Raw genomic sequence first — 20,581 nt, forward strand, 5'->3', positions numbered from 1 at the left:
TCACCAGGTCCACTCCTGCCACCTGAAGGCTGAAACCACCAGTAATACTAGTCTAAAACACATTTCAGTTTGATCAAGCCTCAGCCGAGTCAGCTACCCGTATATAAAAGGCTGCTGCTCAATCATTATTATTCATTAAGATTGAATTTATAAATAATAGATGTGGTAATAGGAAGACTAGAGGCAAATGTGCAATAAAGATATTTTGAGATTAACTGTTTTGATTGAAAGATGTATTAAACTTGGACTATGCTTTTAGCTACAGCCTACAGTACAGTAACTGTATCCTGGTATTTAGTAGCCTTCACAAAGGGGATAATAGGATAGCTAGCCTGAGCTTAGCATAGAATCACCAATTAATGTTATCCCCGTTATCCAAAAAACATAGTTAAAAAAATAGGAACACGGACCTGCTACTATCTCCAAGTACTGGGATTTTTACTCGAGTCGTGACCCATAAAACATGGTCACAAAAGGGTCCAGACCCACTGTTTGGGAAACAGTGGAATAAATGCCATTCCAACAGGCTCAAAGGGGGGCACAAAAATGAGCATGTGTTTTTACTTTGCCATCTTTTAACATACTGTTTTTCCACAAAACAGCATCCACAGGAGCGGACCAATTACAACTTATGGCAAAGCTTCTAAAAATGGAACGTAGCTTTTTCATTAAGTCTCGGGACACACGTGACCCCACACACACACACACACACACACACACACACACAATCCCCTCAACCGCTGTCACCTGTCAGCTCTGTCTGTCTGTCAGTGGGCACTGGGACTGAGGAGTCCAAACCATCAGCTGAAGGCCACCATATGGCCATTTTCTTTTTAAGACCAAAGAAAGGCTTTGTTCGGATTGGGTTTGAGTAGAGAGCCCTGCCTGCCTGGGGGACATAACTCCTTCATTTTGAGTAAAGGCTTACTCAATGTGCATTGTGCAACAACTAACGTAATCATGAAAATACAATGTAAAGCACTATATCTAGCAGGATATTATAGCAGCCATTCTTCTTCTATGCTAAGTTATCCAACTAACCCTGGCTTGTACCAATATTCAAGCCATGCTTGCACTGTTGCACATGGATCACATCAACATCAGAATCAGTGTATATGTGAACATAATGTTATGTCACATAGAGGGATTTAACTAGTCTGTGCATACAACATAGGCCTGGCCAACAGAGCTAAGAGCCTGTCTGGAGGGAAGTGTAAATTATTTCATCAAGAGGAAATGTCTTGGTAAATGTTACCGCTGCACTGATGCCACTGCAACAACACGTCACAATATATAGACCAAATAAAGAGCAAAACAGAGAGGAGCTTTGAAGTGAAATCCATGTAAACCTAATTGTACTGTTCCTATTTGGAGCTTTATGACGTGATTAGTTTTTTCCACCACCCAGACATTAGTCATGTGCTGTAGCTACTAGAGCTGGAAATGGCAGTTCCACTGTGTGTGTGTGTGTGTGTGTGTGTGTGGGGGGGGGGGGGGGGGGGGGGGGGTTAATGTATACTGTGTAATTTGTTGCACTCTTGTATCCCATATCATGATGGTAACTTAAAAATAGTACAGTGCATTAGTGTTTTCAAAAACAAAGCCCCAGAAGGTAGGTCAATGTTAATGTTATTTCAGACTTTTCTTCACTTAATGCTAACCACAGGGGTTTATTATAGTTCACAGCAATCATCACAAACTCTACAATTACAGTCTGACAATTACTGTATCTCCAAAATGTAAAAATCAAATGTCAAACACCATTTATTTTAAATTACACTTGGAATGCTTGTCTACATCAAACTCAACACCCTGAACGTTTCTGAATTTCAAATGTACTCTGAAAATTATGCCCAAGGGAGTCTCTTTCACGTCTTGCAGGCCATGGGGACATCACTGCAATAACGTCATTGCAACAAGTTAGCCTACATTCTCAACTTACTCAGATAGCAGCTGTACAACACAAACCATTAAGGTAAATGTTGTAAGACGAGTCCGTTTTGTCTAACCTTAATTACTGTCTGTCACTCAGTAGAATCGTATACGCTTAACACATAAAAGTATGGCCATACATATTACATACTAATCTTTAGAATAAATCCCTCAAAAGCCTTCTAAAATAGGCTTAAATGTTAAGACAAAACTGTACTGCTTGGAGCAATAGAACATAATGTATATTTTGACAAGTTCATTGGCTTGCTTGTCTAGCCCAAACAAGCACATACAGCGAGATAAGCAACTTTTTATATATTTACCTTTCTCCGTCGTCTTTCTCATTGCCTTGGAATAATCCTTTATTGCATTATCCGCGATATGACTGAATGGAAATTCTGGTCGCCGTTTCCAAGCTCTTTTTGCTTGTTCTTCTCTTGTGGTGAAATCAAGTCACAGTAACCTCCTCAGTACTAGCAGACAGGCTAACAACGGACTATACAGACCAGAGCAGACGTTACCGTTCCAGACAAAGATCAACACTGACTGGTGAATCGTGAATGTTACTGAATCAGTGTGAAACCGGCTTGGGAAAAAGTGCCCCTACTAAAACGTTATCTTTACCTACTTGCCATCTCATTGTCTATGCTAATTGAAGATCAGTTCTCTTTGAAATGACAGAGGATCAAAGGAAAGGTACATCCTTCCAAGAGAGTACTGATTGGCTTTAGATCAGCTAGCTGCTAGCCCGTCGCTACTTCCTTTCTCTGGGCTAAATAATTGCAGCAGGCTGTGTGTGTGCTGTACGCGGTGGAGAGAGAAAAAAAGTTGACAAAAATCCGCAAGCGAGCTGCTGTACAATGAATTCACCCTGTTGCACCAGCTCATTTGTTGAAACAGGGCGCCACCCACTGGATAGAAGAAGCAATTACACATGTATGCTATTATTTGGAACATCTTTAATATCATCTGCTTCAGTGTCTCCTTTTATCCAGCAGGTGCTGACTCCTCACCAATAAATATGCATGAGGCCAATGAAGGTTACACTTCCAACATATCAGATAGTGTGCCTAGATGTAGCCCATTGAGCTTCTTAACTCATTGGACTGCAATGATTTTGGTTACATGATTATCAGCTTATATATTGTAGCAAGTGTTGTAGTTTTACCTCATGTACTTTCAATACTAATATGCATGGAATTAAAATACCATTGGTCATGTCCTCACTGATGATTGGATGGATGACAGAGATGCACAGGCAAATATGTTGCTCCCTAAATTGTCTGTGTTCTGTTGTGTTTTTCTGTGTGTGTGTGTGTGTGTGTGTGTGTGTGTGTGTGTGTGTGTGTGTGTGTGTGTGTGTGTGTGTGTGTGTGTGTGTGTGTGTGTGTGTGTGTGTGTGTGCGTGCGTGCGTGCCTGCCTGCCTGCCTGCGTGCGTGCGTGCCTGCGTGCGTGCGTGCGTGTGTGTGTGTATAAGGTCAATAACGGGTCTAAAGGATTTAGAACAGCAGTTGTAATAGACATTAGTTAGTACTTGCACATAATACAAAAATGAATGATAGATAGATAGATAGATAGATAGATAGATAGATAGATAGATAGATAGATAGATAGATAGATAGATAGATAGATAGATAGATAGATAGATAGATAGATAGGATAGAACTATCCTGCACTGTGCAGAAAAACAACAACAACACAACTTTACAGTGGAAAAAGTGTTGGTGTCAACCCGAACACGCCCGTACAATGCAAAAGAAACATGACAGTGTCAACAGTACAATCAGTATATATGTATATGATAATTGCTATTAATAACCAGTGGGTTTTCCAGGAAGATATGACAACTTCTTCATGCAGGAAACAGTGTTTATTGTATCGTTCACATATAAAGGCTCAAAAGCCCTAGAAAGCCTTATTTCCCATGGTTCCATAACCAAAATGCACATCAACATAATGGCTAAATCATGAGACATAACACAATGTATAACACAATGTATACACAATGTAATACAACAATGTAAATTGCAATACACTTATAACCCATTTTCCATTCAATTTTCCACATATAAAAATTCATATCAGAGTGCGCACAGTCGCACACCGACACGGTGGCATGCTGGGAAATCCTTCTTTTTCAAATGGCACACCCTGGGATGCTGCACAGCTCCCGAGTGGAGATTATATAACTGGGGGGGTTCTCTACTCCCCACTGTGACCATTTTGTTTGCAGTTGGGTGCATAAGCTAATGGGCAATGTCTGTGTGCAAATTCAGATCAATTGCTCCAGGCACTAAGGAGATGCGGGCAGTAATGACAGAAAGTTTTCGATGGCAGATATCTCTAAAGTTATAGCTGTAGCTCAGCTTCTTTCAGTGTGTAGGCCTACAGCAATTCATCTCACCTCTTTGTGGATAGAGTACGGTAATGTTTGATGTATGATTTTCAGAGTAAGGGCGTTGTCAACAGTTGTGGGTCTTGTTGTTACCTCAGGATGCAGACTGGAAGTTATTTTCAATATTCTCGTGAAAGGATGTTTTGCTTTTGGGGTTTTTTCTCTAATTACATTTCCACACCCTTTTACGAGCAGTCTAACTGCATCTTACCGTAAATCTCTATGACCTGACCTGAACTACAGGCTATAAGAAAAAGAGAAGTTGTAAAATGTGCTCGAGTGCTAATATGAGAGGCCCCGGATTGTTATACCTCATTTCTTAGTACCGTTTGTAGGTCAAATACTGTAAGTCATCTCAATGACATAGAATACAGTATAATATAATATTTCCTCACTGACATTTGAAAAGTGGAATGAATATGCACAATTGCACATGGCACTGTACACTTACCGTATATACAAGGGAACCTTCCAATGTCCTCCAAGTTTAAAATGTAAAGAATACTAGTGTATACTGATGGGGTTTGAGATGTTGGAAGAGCCTTTATGTGTATGTCCTTGATATGTTTTGTTCTGCGTTGTTGGAATGTTTTCTTGTTTCGCGTTGTGCTTCTTTGAGGACCCCCTTGAAAACGAGATGCTGCATCTCAAGGGGCTTATCCTCCAGTGAAATTACAAATAAATAAATAAATAAAGTACAGTCAGATAACTCACGAATAGATTGAACAAATATTGATTGTAGAATGAGAATACAAGTGTGCATATAATATTTTATCTTGGCGTTCGGCTCTGCTAAATTTTTCTCCCTGCTCGTCACAATTATACAACCATCATTAACCATTAAGACCAGGGAGATATATAATATTATATACAATAACAACACCCCATGGGGAACAGAAATAGCAGAGCCCACGGTGGTGCTGGGGAGGTGGTGGGAACAAACGGTGCATAACATGATAACACCAGGTTGTTATCATCATTCCTGATGCTGTGCAGCATCAGAAACGCATATGCAGACGAAGGAACGCGGGAAAAATCCAGACTTAGGTGAGCTTAAATACACTGCCCAATTGGTCAGCTGATTGCCACGTCAGCGAATTACATGTGGGTCTTGCATAAGACTGAATGAGCCCCTCGAGTATATCTGACTGAACTAACTCCGCAAGCTACGTACATTTGAATTTCACTTCATACTGTAAAGGTAGTATGACGTTTTATGCAAAATGGAGAGCACATCATTTATTTAATTACTAGGTACAGGTACAGCTAGAGTTACAGATGGACTTAAAGACACAATAATTGGGCATTGAAGACAGGGTGATGGATACTATTCAACTCAATCCACAGGATAGAACACCTTTTGCTGACCTTGGAAAAGTGATTATTAGTATGAAGCAATAGAAATAATTCTGCAGTATTTATACCCAATCTGAATTCTATACAGTCTGAGTTTTATGGAAAGTCACAGTACAGCTCCTGCTTTCTGCCTGATGGATTTTTGCCATGTTTCAGGTTAACTCATATTGGAAAATAGATTGAGCGAAGGTAATAAAATGGGCTGGAGCCAGTAATCTACCCACGCTGTTACCACAGCTGTATGACGAGGTGTACAGTATGTGTACGAAACCCTATCTGCTGCTGCAGGGAGGGACCCCTCACCATCTGATTGGGAGTTCCTGTTTTTCTCTTGCTTTCTTCTGAGAAATATTGAGAAAAATAAATTACCGTCATTACAATCTGTTGTAATAATGCCTGGTTGTGTGTGTGCCAGTGTCTTGTGGGTAAATGTGAATATCCTGCAGGTTGCAACACCAAAACATCCTAGTATCATGTTATTTCAACACCACTACTACACTACTATGCGTATCATGTGAGTGTTCTGAAATGTTCTTTCCTGTATGTCATCAAGGTCAATTTCGAACAATACAATCCAATGTGAGGATATTGCATTGGTAAAGTTAGCTCATATGTACTGTAGGCCGACCAATGACTGCTTATCAGTCAACACACTTTTTGACCAATACACATAAGTATTGTGTATTTGTCAAACTTTCTATGCTATATTGTGGTGTGTGTGCGTGCGTGCGTGCGTGTGCATGCGTGTGTGTGTGTGTGTGTGTGTCTTGACTCTTGGGTGTGGTGTGTGAACCATCTACAACTGGCTTACTTCCCCATCAAATAAGAGCACCAAGAATCTACCCACAGTGCTCAGTGATGCAATTACATCTCTTCAGCATCACCTCCAGCAGTCAACAGTAAGTAAGTGCTAAAATCACTTCATTCTGCATCTGACAGAACAGATTCTACTCTATATTAAGCTGTTAGTAATTAGTTATAATAGGTTTTCATCAATATTTTAAGTTTCATCAGTTGGTTATAATTGCAACTAAGTCTGCTTCTGCTTAAGCCTTAATTGGTCTGTTACTTATTCATTAATTGTGAGTAAAGATGAAGGTAAATGGTGCTCATATGAAATGGTTTGCAATCTTAAATTTGCAAAAGGAACAATTATCTTTCAGTATCTAAATTGTGTAAAAGTGTTACCTTTTGCATAAAGTAGTGCTTATTACAGTATTTCTGTCGTAAGTGGCGATTATAGTATTTCTTATAGTAAGTGCTGACTGTGATTTAGAATGGCAATTCTTTCTGTTTGTTGATGAAATGACGCGTCAGTCAGTCTATTTCCTTCACATGCTGATTTAAATCCCCTCTGCACTGCAGCTGTTTACTTCTCTTATCGTAACCACAGACCACAGTGCTTGGGGGAGAGTGTAGTGACACATACAGTAGGAGAGATTTAAATGATGCCTTTTAAATGGACTGATGTGCACTATACTGTACACTAACAGGAAACAGGCAGCAATTGACTATCTGGAGAAAAAATATATATTGTTTAGGGTCTATTGTTTAGATTTTTGATACTTGACATTATCATCATGTATTTCTTATTCATACCATATTGGTATTTTTCTGATTTTTGCATTTTTCAGGTGTGAGTTCTATGTGGCCATAGGAGTGTGATAGCCTGTTTGAGAACAGGAGTTCCACATTCATTCCACTGCAGCTCAACTGCTGAGCCTCTGTCCAGTGAAGACCAGCTTTTGCTTGTTTGACCCACACTAGGCCATTCACTGTGTGAGCCAAGCTCAGGTCTGCCCAGTTCAACATAGCACTGTGTTCCCACACCCAGCTTGGCCAACTAACCATGGATAACTTCTTGTCTCTCCGTTCCTCTGCCTCCTGTCCACACCTGTACCTCTGGTCCAGTGATAACAATAACACCATCAATGGTATCAGCAATGTGATCATGCAGCACTACAACCACACTGGTCGTCTCCTGAACCGCACCACTTCAGGCCAACAGAAAAACCACGTCAGTGTCACCACAATAATATCCCTATTCATCAGCATATTCATCGTTCTGGAGAACCTGCTGGTACTTTTAGCTGTCCTCTCTCGGATCCGCCACAGCCGGCGTTGGATCTATGTCTGTATTGCCAACATCACCCTCAGTGACCTCCTCGCTGGTGCCGCCTATGTGGTCAACATCTGCCTATCGGGCAACCAGACATTTCGCCTAAGCCCCTCTCTCTGGCTGTTCAGGGAAGGATTGCTGTTCGTGGCCCTGGCGGCATCCATATTCAGTTTGCTGCTGATCGCTGTGGAGCGTTACGCCACCATGATGAAGCCAATGCACCAGAAGTCAGCCAGGAAGACGTATCGGATCTATCTCTTGGTGTTACTCTGCTGGCTCCTGGCTCTGGTCATAGGCTTTCTCCCCATGTTAGGGTGGAACTGTCTGTGCAGCCTGGACGATTGCTCAACCCTCCTCCCTCTATACTCCAAAAGCTACATCCTCTTTACCCTCATCATTTTCTTCATCATCCTACTGACAATCGGGGTGCTCTATGGTGCCATCTTTTGCCACGTTCACAGAAGCACAGAGCTGGGACACAAGAACAAGCGCTCTCTAGCACTTCTCAAAACTGTGATCTCCATCGTAGGGGTTTTCATACTTTGCTGGGGACCTCTCTTCCTGCTCCTGCTGGTGGACTTCTACTGCGTCTCTCGCCAGTGTGGTCCTCTGTTCAGCGCAGACTGGTTCATATCCCTGGCGGTACTCAACTCTGGCCTGAATCCCATCATATACGCCCTGGGCAGCAGCGAGCTGAGGAAAGCTATCGCCGGACTGCTGTGCTGCTGCTGCCTGAAGGCAGGCCTGTGCCGCCCGGACGCATTCCAGTCCAAGGACACCAGCAGCACGTCGGGGAGCAGGAGGGACAGCCTGAGGAACAGTTTCAACAAGATCAGGAACCTGAGTGTTGTGGCATCGCCACCTTCGACACCATGCAAGGCCCACAACAAACCCAGCAAGAAGCACAGGCGCAGCTCTACCACCACCTGTCTTTCAGTTTCGAGTGGTTAGACCACAACCATGGCATGACCCCACCCAAGCTAACAGGTCTAACGGTTATTTCTCAGAGTTTTGTCATGAGATAATTACTGATTATTACACACGCTGGTGTAGTGGGCCCATATTCTGCACAGATGTGCAGAGGAACTTAAGACATTATAATTTTAGGAAATATAGAAACATTTTTATGATAGATTTATCAGAGAAGTTATGAGTCTCATGGTCATGGTGCATTGGTGTCTTTTGAATAGATTTCCATCATCCAGTTGTATGTGTATGTTGTATATAGTTACAATTGAGCCTTACTACTAAGTTGTTATACTGTTTAAAATGCTGTACATTTTATAAATTGTGAAATAAAAACAGAGCTATTTTATATAAATACGATACATGAATGGTCACAGATATGTTTGTTTCAGGATAAATTCATGAAAATATAAATAAAGATATTTTTTACTTTAACAATAAACAAATGTAGTTTTTCATTTAGATTACTTGACTGGTGTGATGTGATGTAAACTACCATCACTTTCCTCTGGAGGGAGACATGCAATCAAAAGGCTTGGGCTGACTCCTGCATGTAGGGAAGAAAAGATTGAAAACATTACCGTCATACCATGGCCACAATCTGAGAATCCCATCTGCAAATAACGGAAAAACAGCGACCCCTGTTTCTCAACAGTGTCTTGAGAGACTACCATGGCCAAAATGCACCTCTGCACTCTTATTCAATGAATAACCTTTAGATGTAATCAGATACAGGTCAGAGCTGGATGTCCTAGTACATCTCACCCCATAACGTAGGCCTACTGTTCTAATTCTGTCACGGACAAATATTTTACTCATCATTTGAGTACAGTAAATGAGAACGAATAGTACTGTGCAATAAAATCAAAGTGTTCATTTAACATTGAGCGTGTACAGATGTATATAGCCAAAATAGTTACATTTTGTATTTTATACACTCTAGTTGCATATGGATAAATAAGTGTCTGACGCAGAATGACTATTCACTTAACATTTTTATTGGAAAACGTCCATTTCGACAGGCATAGTATTTTCACACTATATGACAGGCCCCATGAGGCATGAGCAAATAGACATTAATTTGTGACAGTGCCCGAGGAACGGTAGAGAGTAACGGAAGTCTCAGCAGGTATGTTTCACCCCAAAGCTATATCATGATGATATACCTTTGGGGGGGAAAATACCTGCATGATATTATCCTATACCGTACCAGAATGTCTTCACTCTGCAGACATAGATCTGCAGACATCTGTTTAAATACAGACAAGCAAATAGACATTCATTTGTGACAGTTCTGGAGGAACAGTAGGGCTGATGGCTTATTGATAAATATGACAGGGCAGATAGATATGTCTCGGCAGGTGTTTTTCGCCCCAAAGCGTCTGCTACTGAACTATTATAACGTCTTTAGGCCTACACTGGAACAACCTGTTTTGACATGACATGAGAATATATAATGTTCAACATATTGCAGGTATTTTCCCAGAGCAACCCCAGCTGTATACATTTCTCAAGAAGCAACCCATTATGAAAAGACGGCTCTTCAGGTTCACATTTCAACTCATTAAATTGTCTTTTTGTTGTTGTTGGGTTTTTTTTAGTGGTGCAACCACTCCTATAGACCCTGTGTCCCTGGGTCTGTCCCTGTGTCCCTGGCTGTGTCTGAGCACGAAAATAGCGTTATAGCGTTTGTTGACCACCAAGTGTCACTGTTGCACAGCCTAACACACAGACACAGACACACACAGGCCAGGGAGGGCTTGTACAGTACAGTACAGTACAGTACAGTACCACTCACTTCAGACAGGTCTGATTTTTTAAAACCCTGAGTGGTATTCTGCTGTAGATCAACTGTGAGACTGTTCCCAGAACATTTTAGAAGTTCAGATGTAGAACATGATATACTAAATATTGTGTTAGTCATTCAATCTGAAATCTCTTTTGATCTTTTCAATTTCAACATTTGAATGTCACCCAATTGGCAATTGGGTTGTCTATGAGGCAACTATGAACAACTGCAAAATATAGGAACAAACTGTATTATTCCTAGTTGGTCCATACGTCATCAGTAATGGGTCAATATGTACATAATATTTGTAAATCACACCAAATAAGAAATAATGCAAATGAGATCCAGATGGAGGAAATTACTCACTGAGTTTATGGCTGTGCGACTCGTGCATGTGCATGCATGTGTGTTTGTTTGTGTGCGCTTGTGTCTGTCCATGTGTGTGTGTGTCTCTACAACAGGGGTGGGCAACTGGCGGCCCGGGGGCACTTAATGTGGCCCTCAGGTTAATGTCAGAATACTGATATAATATTGGTTTCAGCTGTTACAATTCCACAACATGCGAACATGACACCGCTTTAAAAAAATTCAGGATTCCAATTCAAAAATAGCAAAAATTCAAGATTTCAATTCGAATATAGCAAAAATAGCCGATCTACAAGCTCAAAACGCGTCGCGCTGCGACGCGTTTTGAGCTTGTAGATCGGCTATTTTTGCTACGACAGTAATATATGGCCCTAGGGAGTGAGTGTGGAAATATAGTGGCCCTCTCCATCGTCAAAGTTGCCCACCCCTGCTCTACAATATGTCACAACTATAGGCACATGCTGGCATTAGGAGCGAAAAAGGAATGGAGTTTATTATGGGAGTGAATTTCAAATACTTTCCTATCTTCTTTCTCAATCAAGAACTTGCTGTGTAGTTGAACTGCATGCTTTGGTAGATTATAAAGTGATTACGTGTACCAGCTAGGCTTGTATAGACAAGGATGCCATGTTTGTCAATTGATACCATCTTCACGGTTTCCTTTATAGTGGCTCAGTGGTGGACAGCAACAAAGTACATTTACTTGAGTACTGTACTTAGTATTTACTTTTAAATCATGTACTTTTGTATTGTTTTTAAAAGGAAGTTCTCCAGTAACTTGCAGCTGAGTAATAATTTGACCAGGAGTATACTTTGACTCAAGTACTGCAGTGGTGTCCACCACTGCTCACTATGCAGACAAGGGAGAGGCGACAGGGAACGGAAACTATACCAATGACTCCATGTTCTGGAAGCCATTCAAGCAGGCATTCCTCTCCTCTCTATGACGTGTGTGAGACTGGCACGGGCTCGTCTGTGTGAAAGGGAAACGAGCCGTTAAGTGAGAGGAGAAGAATGCCACCTTCATGGTCTTAGCAGCAGGTGAGGTGATCATTGTGTCACACAAGCATGAAAACAGATCATTACTACAAACTATACAGCACACACACACACACACACACACACACACACACACACACACACACACACACACACACACACACACACACACACACACACACACACACACACCTGTAGTGTACATGGTGATTCTACAGGTAGCTGAAAAGGTACACAATAGTGTGTGCGCCTTTGTGTCTTTGAGTCTTACATCACAGTTTCGCATTATATTTTAAAACACCAAATCGGTCCCTGCAGGCAGTTTGTGAGGTTTCTCAAAAGTCATCAGACTCATGTTCCTCTTTTTTGTGGTTATCGTACCAAACAAGTCATTGCTGGTGTATCTGTTCCCACATTTGGGCATACCGGTATGTGTATGAGTATTATGTACACCTTCTGTGAGTGTTTGTGAATTCCAACTCCGTCACACACACATTCCTCTATTTTAACAGTTAAGAATGGAATAGGGGATAAGCCTCCCTCGTCTCAGGTCTTGGCTTGGTTCCAGGCCCGGTGCCTTATGAAAAAGCAACAGCAGATTCCAGGCTTTATTAGCCGTGGGCTCCGATACGTTTGTTATTTGACATGTCAGGGGCTGATCTCCACTCCCTGTCCCTCTCTATCTGTAGTGTCTTCCATTCCAGCCCCCGCCCCGTCTCTTTCTCTCTCTCTCTCTCTCTCTCTCTCTCTCTCTCACTCTGACAACAAGAAGGCCCCTTTCTCTACTCTAATTAAGGTGCGCTGGGCGGTAATGGTGGTTGCGTGCAGAGTCTACAGACATGGCCATGCCCTCTCTCTAATTACCTAACTGGCTTTGCCTCCAGGTGTTCAGCAGACAGCTAATGATGTACTGTCTGAGAGAGGCGAAGGCAGAGGGTTAACTGTAGTGTTAGCACTGCATGGAGCTCAAGGCTGAGCCCATGGAACCTTCAGGGCTCAAGTTGAGGCTGAGAAGTGAAGGAACAGTTATGTGCAACCTGAACAGTAAAGCTGCAGCATTCAGTCAGTGTCAGTCCGTCAGTCATTCAGTCTGTCCGTAGGTCCGTCAGATACACAGTAAATCACTCACTCATTAACTTACACACTGAAGTACTTTATGTCACACATTTGCTCGCTCACTTACAATACATATTAACTCACTGTTCGAGTGTCACATACATACATGTACCTGTGTAGGTCACAAAATGGGGAAAACATGTAAACACATGTAAACACAGTGGCATACAAGGAAGGGTGAGGACTTACATGCTTTGACACCTGGCAGTGCATTTTACAACATACCTTTGTTTGTCAACAATCTGTATAGGGACATGGAGGAACATGGATTTTGGTGATATTATTTGAAGCTTTTGTTTTGTGCATAATTTTCCATGTGGTATGTCCAGTGTCCACATTACAGGAGAGGAAAGCAGACAGTGGTGCTTTGTGTGTGTGTGTGTGTGTGTGGGTGTGTGTGTGTGTGTGTGTGCGTGCGTGCGTGCGTGCGTGCGAGTGTATGAACATATTATGTTAGTGAGCATATGCACAGTTGTACAGTATGTGTTCAGACAGTGTGAGGTAATGCAGAGATCGACAGCCTGTCAGCCAGGTATCTGTGAGATCAGAAGTTATCTGCTTTTTCTCAAGAAAACGGGATGATTTCATAGGCTGGCAAGCCATGGACATCACGTTTCTTTCTTTGTATTAAGCCCAGAGCATATGCCCCACACAAACCCTCTCTAAGAAAATAGCCGGTGTATTTGGCTGCCTTACAGTGTCTACATTCAGCCATCAATAAAGCCTGTGTATATACTCGGAGTTGTGGATACTATTATGGCCAATCATCAATCACAGCTCTCACCTTTTTCCTTCGGGCAGCTGACATCATGCTCTTTGCTAACACACAGAACAAAGAGGACGAAGGGTGTAGTCGCTGCTTGTCCACATGCACACATCAAATATTTGCATTCAGGACCATTTTCTGCTCTGTGTGTCTGCGTCTTTTGTACCTGGATTCTTGCCTGCTAGCTGGAAACTGGTAAATTATGGATCATATATAGTACATTTAATAACTACTTGGTTATGTATCTTTTGCATAAAGTTACACTAAGGTTCCATTGCATTATTTTGGCCAAGTCAAAGTCACTTGGCAAAATCACTAACCAACAGTACTATACTGTACCAAGTTCTGTTGTTCCTGGGTAGACTGTGTGCCATTTCAAACACAGGTGGGCTTTGATTAACATTTATGTTTGTCTACAGCTGAACATGTGCGTGTGCAGTTACCCATAACTTCAACATACAAAAGTATCTATTACCTACACACCATACACTATGCACATGCGGCGTCATGCGCACGTACACACACACGCACGCACGCACGCACGCACGCACGCACGCACACACACACACACACGTTCAGGCAGTGGGAATAAAACAGGTGGAGAGAAAAAAGGGAGGATGAGAAAATCAGCTGTTTCCTCTTCTCCTTTTTGAAACGAGGGAGTTCTGTCCACTTACTGTACCAAAGTGTTTTCCGATATAGTTGCCTGTAGGCCTATATTTTTATTGAGACAGCATGTGGTAGCAAATCTGAGCGTGCTGTGCACTAGAATATTCAGGGGTTCCCAAAGTTGGGGTCACGACCCTCACACCACATGGGGTTGCGGGACACTGGCGGTGGGGTCGCAACATCATTTTGGGACATCATTCAACAGAATTAGTGAATTACAATTACAACTGTTACAAAACCCCACATTAAGCCAGATTGCTGTTTAGCAATATGTGGTTGCTCTGATAAGACCTTCCCACCAAAAACAGCTTAAGGAAGGTATGGTTGCTGCCAAAAATGTATAGGCTACTGATAAAACTGGTCTCCAAAGTCTCCAACTTCTCCATGTTTCAAGAGATGGCTCAATGAGATGCTCTCAGCTAGCCTGGAACAAAACCATCATAACAGTCAGAAGAAGCCAAGTTCCCAAAAATGTGGATGCCAATCCTGCGGCAGTGCTTGCTTGACAGTTGAGTATATGTTCTGTATATCTGGCTGCTATGATGCAACCATGCATCTTTCACTACTGGATTCATATCCCTGCTTTCTGATGGTCATGGTGTGTATGTATGTATGTATGTATGTATGTATGTATGTATGTATGTATGTATGTATGTATGTATGTATGTATGTATGTATGTATATGTATATATGTATATGTATATGTATATGTATATGTATATGTATATTTATATGTATATGTATATGTATATATATATATATATATACCTACAGGTGAGTACACAAAGGACCTCTGTTAATTCTCCTTTCTTAGAGTAACAAAAACAAACCTTGTTTTCTCCCTGGATTGGCTCCTGTCCAACTGCACTGACTTTGCTCTTAACCTTGGGAATGTAGGTGGTCATGTTTTCTTTTCTTTCTTTAATCCCCCTTCTCATTCTTCCCTTTCTTTGGCTTGAACACCATATCCACTTAACTAATTGTGTTGTGAAAGATGTTCCAAGGGTGATGACGTGTCACTGGTTTCCAAAAGTTTTCTATAAGCGAGGACACACTTTTTGTGAGGACAAACATTTTCTCTGCTGTGCAACTTCCTCTTCTTTTATGTCTGTTATTTATTTTGTCTTTAAATCCCTTATTTCAAAAAATATGACGAAAACAAATGTAATTTTATATTATTGGCATTGGACTGTGTGAATAATGGCAATACAGTTAGTTAGTTGATAGACCACAGATTCTTTGGAGCAAAGGTATTTCTTTCCAGTAATTGTAGCTTTAGCACATATCAAGCATAGCAGAGTAAGCTATCTAGCTCACATTTTGTGGGTAAGAGATTTTTTTATTAATTAAGTCCATAAGCTCTGTATTTCTTAGTGCAGTGGTTCCCATACTTTTCAGGTCCTAAAAGAGAGATTAGATGTTTGCTCAGGACAAAGTAGTGAAAATAGCAGATCTACAAGTACACAATGCATCGCTTCGTGACATGTTACGAGCTTGCTAATTTTACTACTTTTTTGGGATTATGGATTAGTTTGTTTGTTGTAAACATAATTTTGTATTCATTGTGTTATTTAAAAAATAATCTATATTATCTTTTCGGAAGAAAAATTAAATTTTTGGGTCAAAAAGTTTGACCCATAACAATTGGTCATAAATAGGTCCCGACCAACTGTTTGGGAAACAGCAGGGGTTTTCAACTGATTGTGAACCAGGAACCACCATGCTGACTAATACCTGGGGACCACTGTTGTGTCTGGTGGGGATAAGGGTTAAGCATGATTGTTCTTGCCGACTGGAGTCCGTCTATTATTGGCTATAGTGGTAGACAGGGACAGAGTCACTTATCATTTTCTGGCTCCAACCTTGCACTGTACTTATTCTTCAGGTATGTCAGTGTGGGGGGGAAAACGATTCTCACAGAGATATGGACTGTCCTCCTATCACAAAAGTGCCAATAGTTATGGTTTGGGGGAAAGAAAGAAAGACAAATGTAGTGTTAATTCACTTTCCTACATTACTGAATGCATGCATGGTCACTGGTCAGGGACCTCCACGGAACACCATTTGAAAACCCAAGTGAACGGTGCACAATAACTAATAACTGTACTGTAGTTATGAATGTGTTGATCCACTGTTCTTCTAATTGCACGCAAATGATTACAATAAGAATTACAGCATACACTTCAATTCGTCAAGAAACAGTTCTTATTAAAAAAAACATATAGTTTTACCTGACAATTACGGTTGGCCTGAAACATATGAATCCAATAAAGCATATTCCTGCTGAAAGTCAGTGTTCAACTGTAATAAGCGCTTGACTTCTCGTGAGACATTGGCATGAAGTTAGCATTTCAAAGAGCCTGTCACTCTCTCCGTCTGCCTCTCATCTGTGAAGTTGTTATCGAGTGGGTTCGGTTGCGGGGTCGTGACCTTAGGTTCAGTGGACCTGCGGCATCAGTAGCTCCAACACAGGCCCATGGTTTTTCTCACAACTTGTCATTTACACACTAGAGCAGCAGGAATGGACCGGACTCAGGCTTTGTTCCCCAGCTGTTCCCGTTCATCCCCAAAACACAATTACCCAGGCCAGCACACAGCTACGGGCCAGAACCACACATACCCTTGATTGAATAGCAGAGGGGTAACAAAAGCAGATCAAGCCCAATAAAGCAGCCACATCATGAAATCTGGTCAGCCTTTGAGGCCTGAAGATAAAAGGGACCCTGACATCGCTATGGAGACTAAAACGAGAGACAAGGCCGGCGTTGGAGACTTTGGTCTGGGTAACCCGTTTATGGCTGTGTAATTTTGTGTGTGCGCTTTGTGTATGTTTTTTTGATGGGGGCTGGAGAGTGTGTGGTGTATGTTTATGATTTCAGCATATGTGGCAGGAGGCCCAGCCAACTGGCTGTAACAAGTGTGTAACTCTAGAAGGGAGCTGGATCAATTCCCCTCTACAGTTAGTTGGAAATCCTTGTTTCAGTCAAGAAAGACACAGTTAAATCTTCTGTGTGAATTTTACTTTTGTAACTCTGAGAATGTAAAAATGGTTTTAGGTCAGTGATTATAAACCTTTGGGCCGGGGAACAACTGGTGGTCCGTGAGGGTATTGCAAGTGGGACCCCAAATAATTGCCAAAAACACTGAGATTTTAATGATAATATAACATACAGTAAAAGAATAATGTAAAACCTTGAGATCCAGAACAGGTTGAGAACCACTGGTTTACGTCAAACTTATAATCAACCAATTTCAGAAAAGAAAAAACATGACATAATTCTTTCTCAGTCACATTTCAGTTTTATTCTACTAGTTATGAATGCAGTTGTTGATACATCACATAAAGGTCTTGCTATACAACAAAAAAATGTCTTTCTGCTGTTGTAGACAGCAGAAATATTAATTCATATGAATTAGTTGGATACATTTTCATGTGCATTCGGTTACATTCAGTTCATACAATGTTACATCAGGGGTCTTTCAGGGACCTCTTGCGCTGCTGTTTCACTATCCTAACCAGGAATTACATTTCACAAATTAGCAGATCTACGTGCTCACAATGTCATGAGAAAACACACGTTTACATTGCCTCTGATTAGCCTACTGAACATCCTTCTTCTGTGACGCATGAGGAAGCTTAATTGGCAAGTTCCCGCATGCCTCAAGGAAGCTTGGCCTCACTGGAGATACAGTCAGACGCCCCATAGCCGAAGGAGGCGTCTACCTTTCTATGTCTATGGTGAACCCAATGAAACACCTGGTAAACAAAAAACAAGCAGCACTAGGGCTCCCCACGGATGAGGGCTGGAGAACCTGTGCCTGCAGAAATCATGTCAGAATGGACGGAGCATTGCCCTGAAGACAAGATTCTACCACTGATGTGATCAATTTAAAAGCCAGATTAAACCCAGGCGAAAAATAAATGTATTTTTTCCATACTTAAGTACACTTTTTGCACAGAAAGTATGCTAAAAGTATACTTGTACTGCCTCGAATCATATTAATAGTACATTTCTTTCCAATTCATATTTAGTATAATAGTAATTATTACATTGAGAATGCATTGTAATTATATTTTTGCTAAATATAATATAAGTGAACATAAATTAATTTGTAATTTAGCACATTTGTGATAAGTGTACTAAATGAGAAATATATTTCTAATATGAAAATATGCTTTTCATAAGTGCATTCATTTTATGTAAACTTAAATACATATAATTTCAAATATATTTTTAATTTTTATATTTTAAATACTTTATCAATATATGCATAGCTAGTTCTCCTGAACATGCATTTATTGTAAGATGTACTTTAATTATAATAATTAAAAATATATTTGTAGATTGTATTTTTAAAAATGCATTCTTAGCATATTTTAAGTAAATATATTTGTAGATTGTATTTAAAAAAATGCATTCTTAGCATATTTTACGTAAATATATTTGTAGATTATATTTTTAATACATTATAAATACAATCAAAGTATAAACTGCTTTCAGTATATTAAGTTTAAGTATATTAAGTACTAATGTGCTATAAATACTGCCAGGTGAAATGGGAGTGGCTAGAGGAAGTCCATTTCCCAGCATACACTGGGGTGCCAAGGACCGTGTGTTATTGTTCTTATTTGTGTTATTATTTGAATATTAGAATGTGTACTGGAGTTATGTTATGGGTTTTGTTGTGGAATTATTTGGTGATTTATGTTGTTTTATGTGATTTGTTAGTTGGTCAGTCTCTCTCCCCTTTTCCCATTCATATGTATAGTATCTGTTGGAAAGGCATGGTTGCTCCAACAAAGTTATATATGCAAATATATGCAGATTTATACTTTTCAGAAGTATATGTTATATTGTGTATATATATATATCATTGTTATATTGTGTATATATATATATCAATTATGCTTAAAATATATTTGGAGTATACTTGTATACTTACTTGTATTAGTTTCAAGTATACTATCAAATACTTAAAGTTCATTTTTTGCATACTCAATGTATATTTCTAATACATTGATATTATACTTGAAACTAATAAAAGTATATATGTAATACATTGATAGTACATTTTAAGCACATTAGTTCATAATGTTATTACCGGTATATTAACACATTGGTAGTATATTTTAAATGCATTTATTTAATACTTGATATACAGTACACTCAATATATTCGAAAATACAATTATATTAATTATAATTAATTACATTAAATATAATATAAGTATGCTTTTCACTCATCGGAAAAAGTATACGTGGGATACTGGAAGTATATTTTCAATTAAAGACTATTTTTTTGTCGTGAAAGGCTTAAAAAATAGGAAAAATATATTTAATATATGTTTTAGCAGATTTTAAGTGCAACTTAAGTATAATAAGTACAACTTAAGTGGTTTCAAAATAACACAATTTAAATTAAAATAGTTTCAAGTACAAATAAGTACATTTAGTATTTATTTTTTTCGTCTGGGAATGCCGCCGCACACCAAAGTGTGCTTGTAGATCGGCCAATGTTGGTGTGTGACATTCATTACAAGCAAGTATAAATCAGGCATTACAATGGTAAAAATCACACCTGTGTGAAGCGAGGGGCGCTCTTATACCTCATCATACATCATCTCATTCCGGCCAATCACAATTTGCGTCCTCACCTTCGTCATCAATGCTTGTGTTATGCAATGTTTGTGTTTACACAAAGACAAACACTCAAAATTGTCACAGACTGCACACACACCAAAAGCTGGACATAGGAGGGGCTGGCGCCCCTCAAAAATTTAGAATAGAACTTCTAGGTAGAGTCTATTTCTAATACAATAGTATTAGAAATAGATGGGATGGCGCCACGGCGCCATCCACAATCAATGGGGCTGCTGGATAAGAGCAGATTCATTGTCTGGGCTAACAAGCATTCATTCCCCTATGGGTATAAACTCTTTAAGATGAAACTCTTTCCTTTCTGAGGCTGTGATTTATACCTACAGTAGAGACAGGGAGAGGAAGGGGGGGGGGTGAAAGAACATTGTGCACATTCCCAATCACTGATAATGGGGGCAGCCAGGGTGACATCAATTACACACAGACATAGCAGACATTTCACTGGGAT

The 20,581-nt window shown here is 40.2% G+C and overlaps 2 protein-coding genes and 1 long non-coding RNA gene across 3 annotated transcripts in view; 2 read left to right on the forward strand and 1 right to left on the reverse strand.

Moving 5' to 3' along the window:
- LOC306926797 (myosin IXB) overlaps positions 1-2,783 on the reverse strand; it is an 80,577-nt gene extending 77,794 nt beyond the window's left edge. The window contains 1 exon segment of the mRNA XM_079506232.1: positions 2,256-2,783. The gene's annotated coding sequence lies outside the window, so the exon portion shown is untranslated.
- Positions 2,784-7,533: 4,750 nt separating this feature from the next.
- On the forward strand, positions 7,534-8,956 carry s1pr4 (sphingosine-1-phosphate receptor 4; the record flags this gene model as incomplete). Its single annotated transcript, XM_079505199.1, has 1 exon — positions 7,534-8,956. One exon carries the CDS (start codon positions 7,534-7,536, stop codon positions 8,752-8,754), a length of 1,221 nt encoding a protein of 406 aa, XP_079361325.1. The 3' UTR covers positions 8,755-8,956.
- An 8,748-nt stretch (positions 8,957-17,704) lies between these two features.
- On the forward strand, positions 17,705-19,614 carry LOC306926465. The gene is made up of 3 exons (XR_013790387.1): positions 17,705-18,856; positions 18,961-19,331; positions 19,402-19,614. It is a non-coding gene; the product is annotated as an uncharacterized lncRNA (long non-coding RNA).
- The last annotated feature ends 967 nt before the right edge of the window (positions 19,615-20,581 follow it).

Source organism: Electrona antarctica (genome assembly GCF_951216825.1).
Source record: "Electrona antarctica genome assembly, chromosome: 7".
NCBI lineage: Eukaryota > Metazoa > Chordata > Actinopteri > Myctophiformes > Myctophidae > Electrona > Electrona antarctica.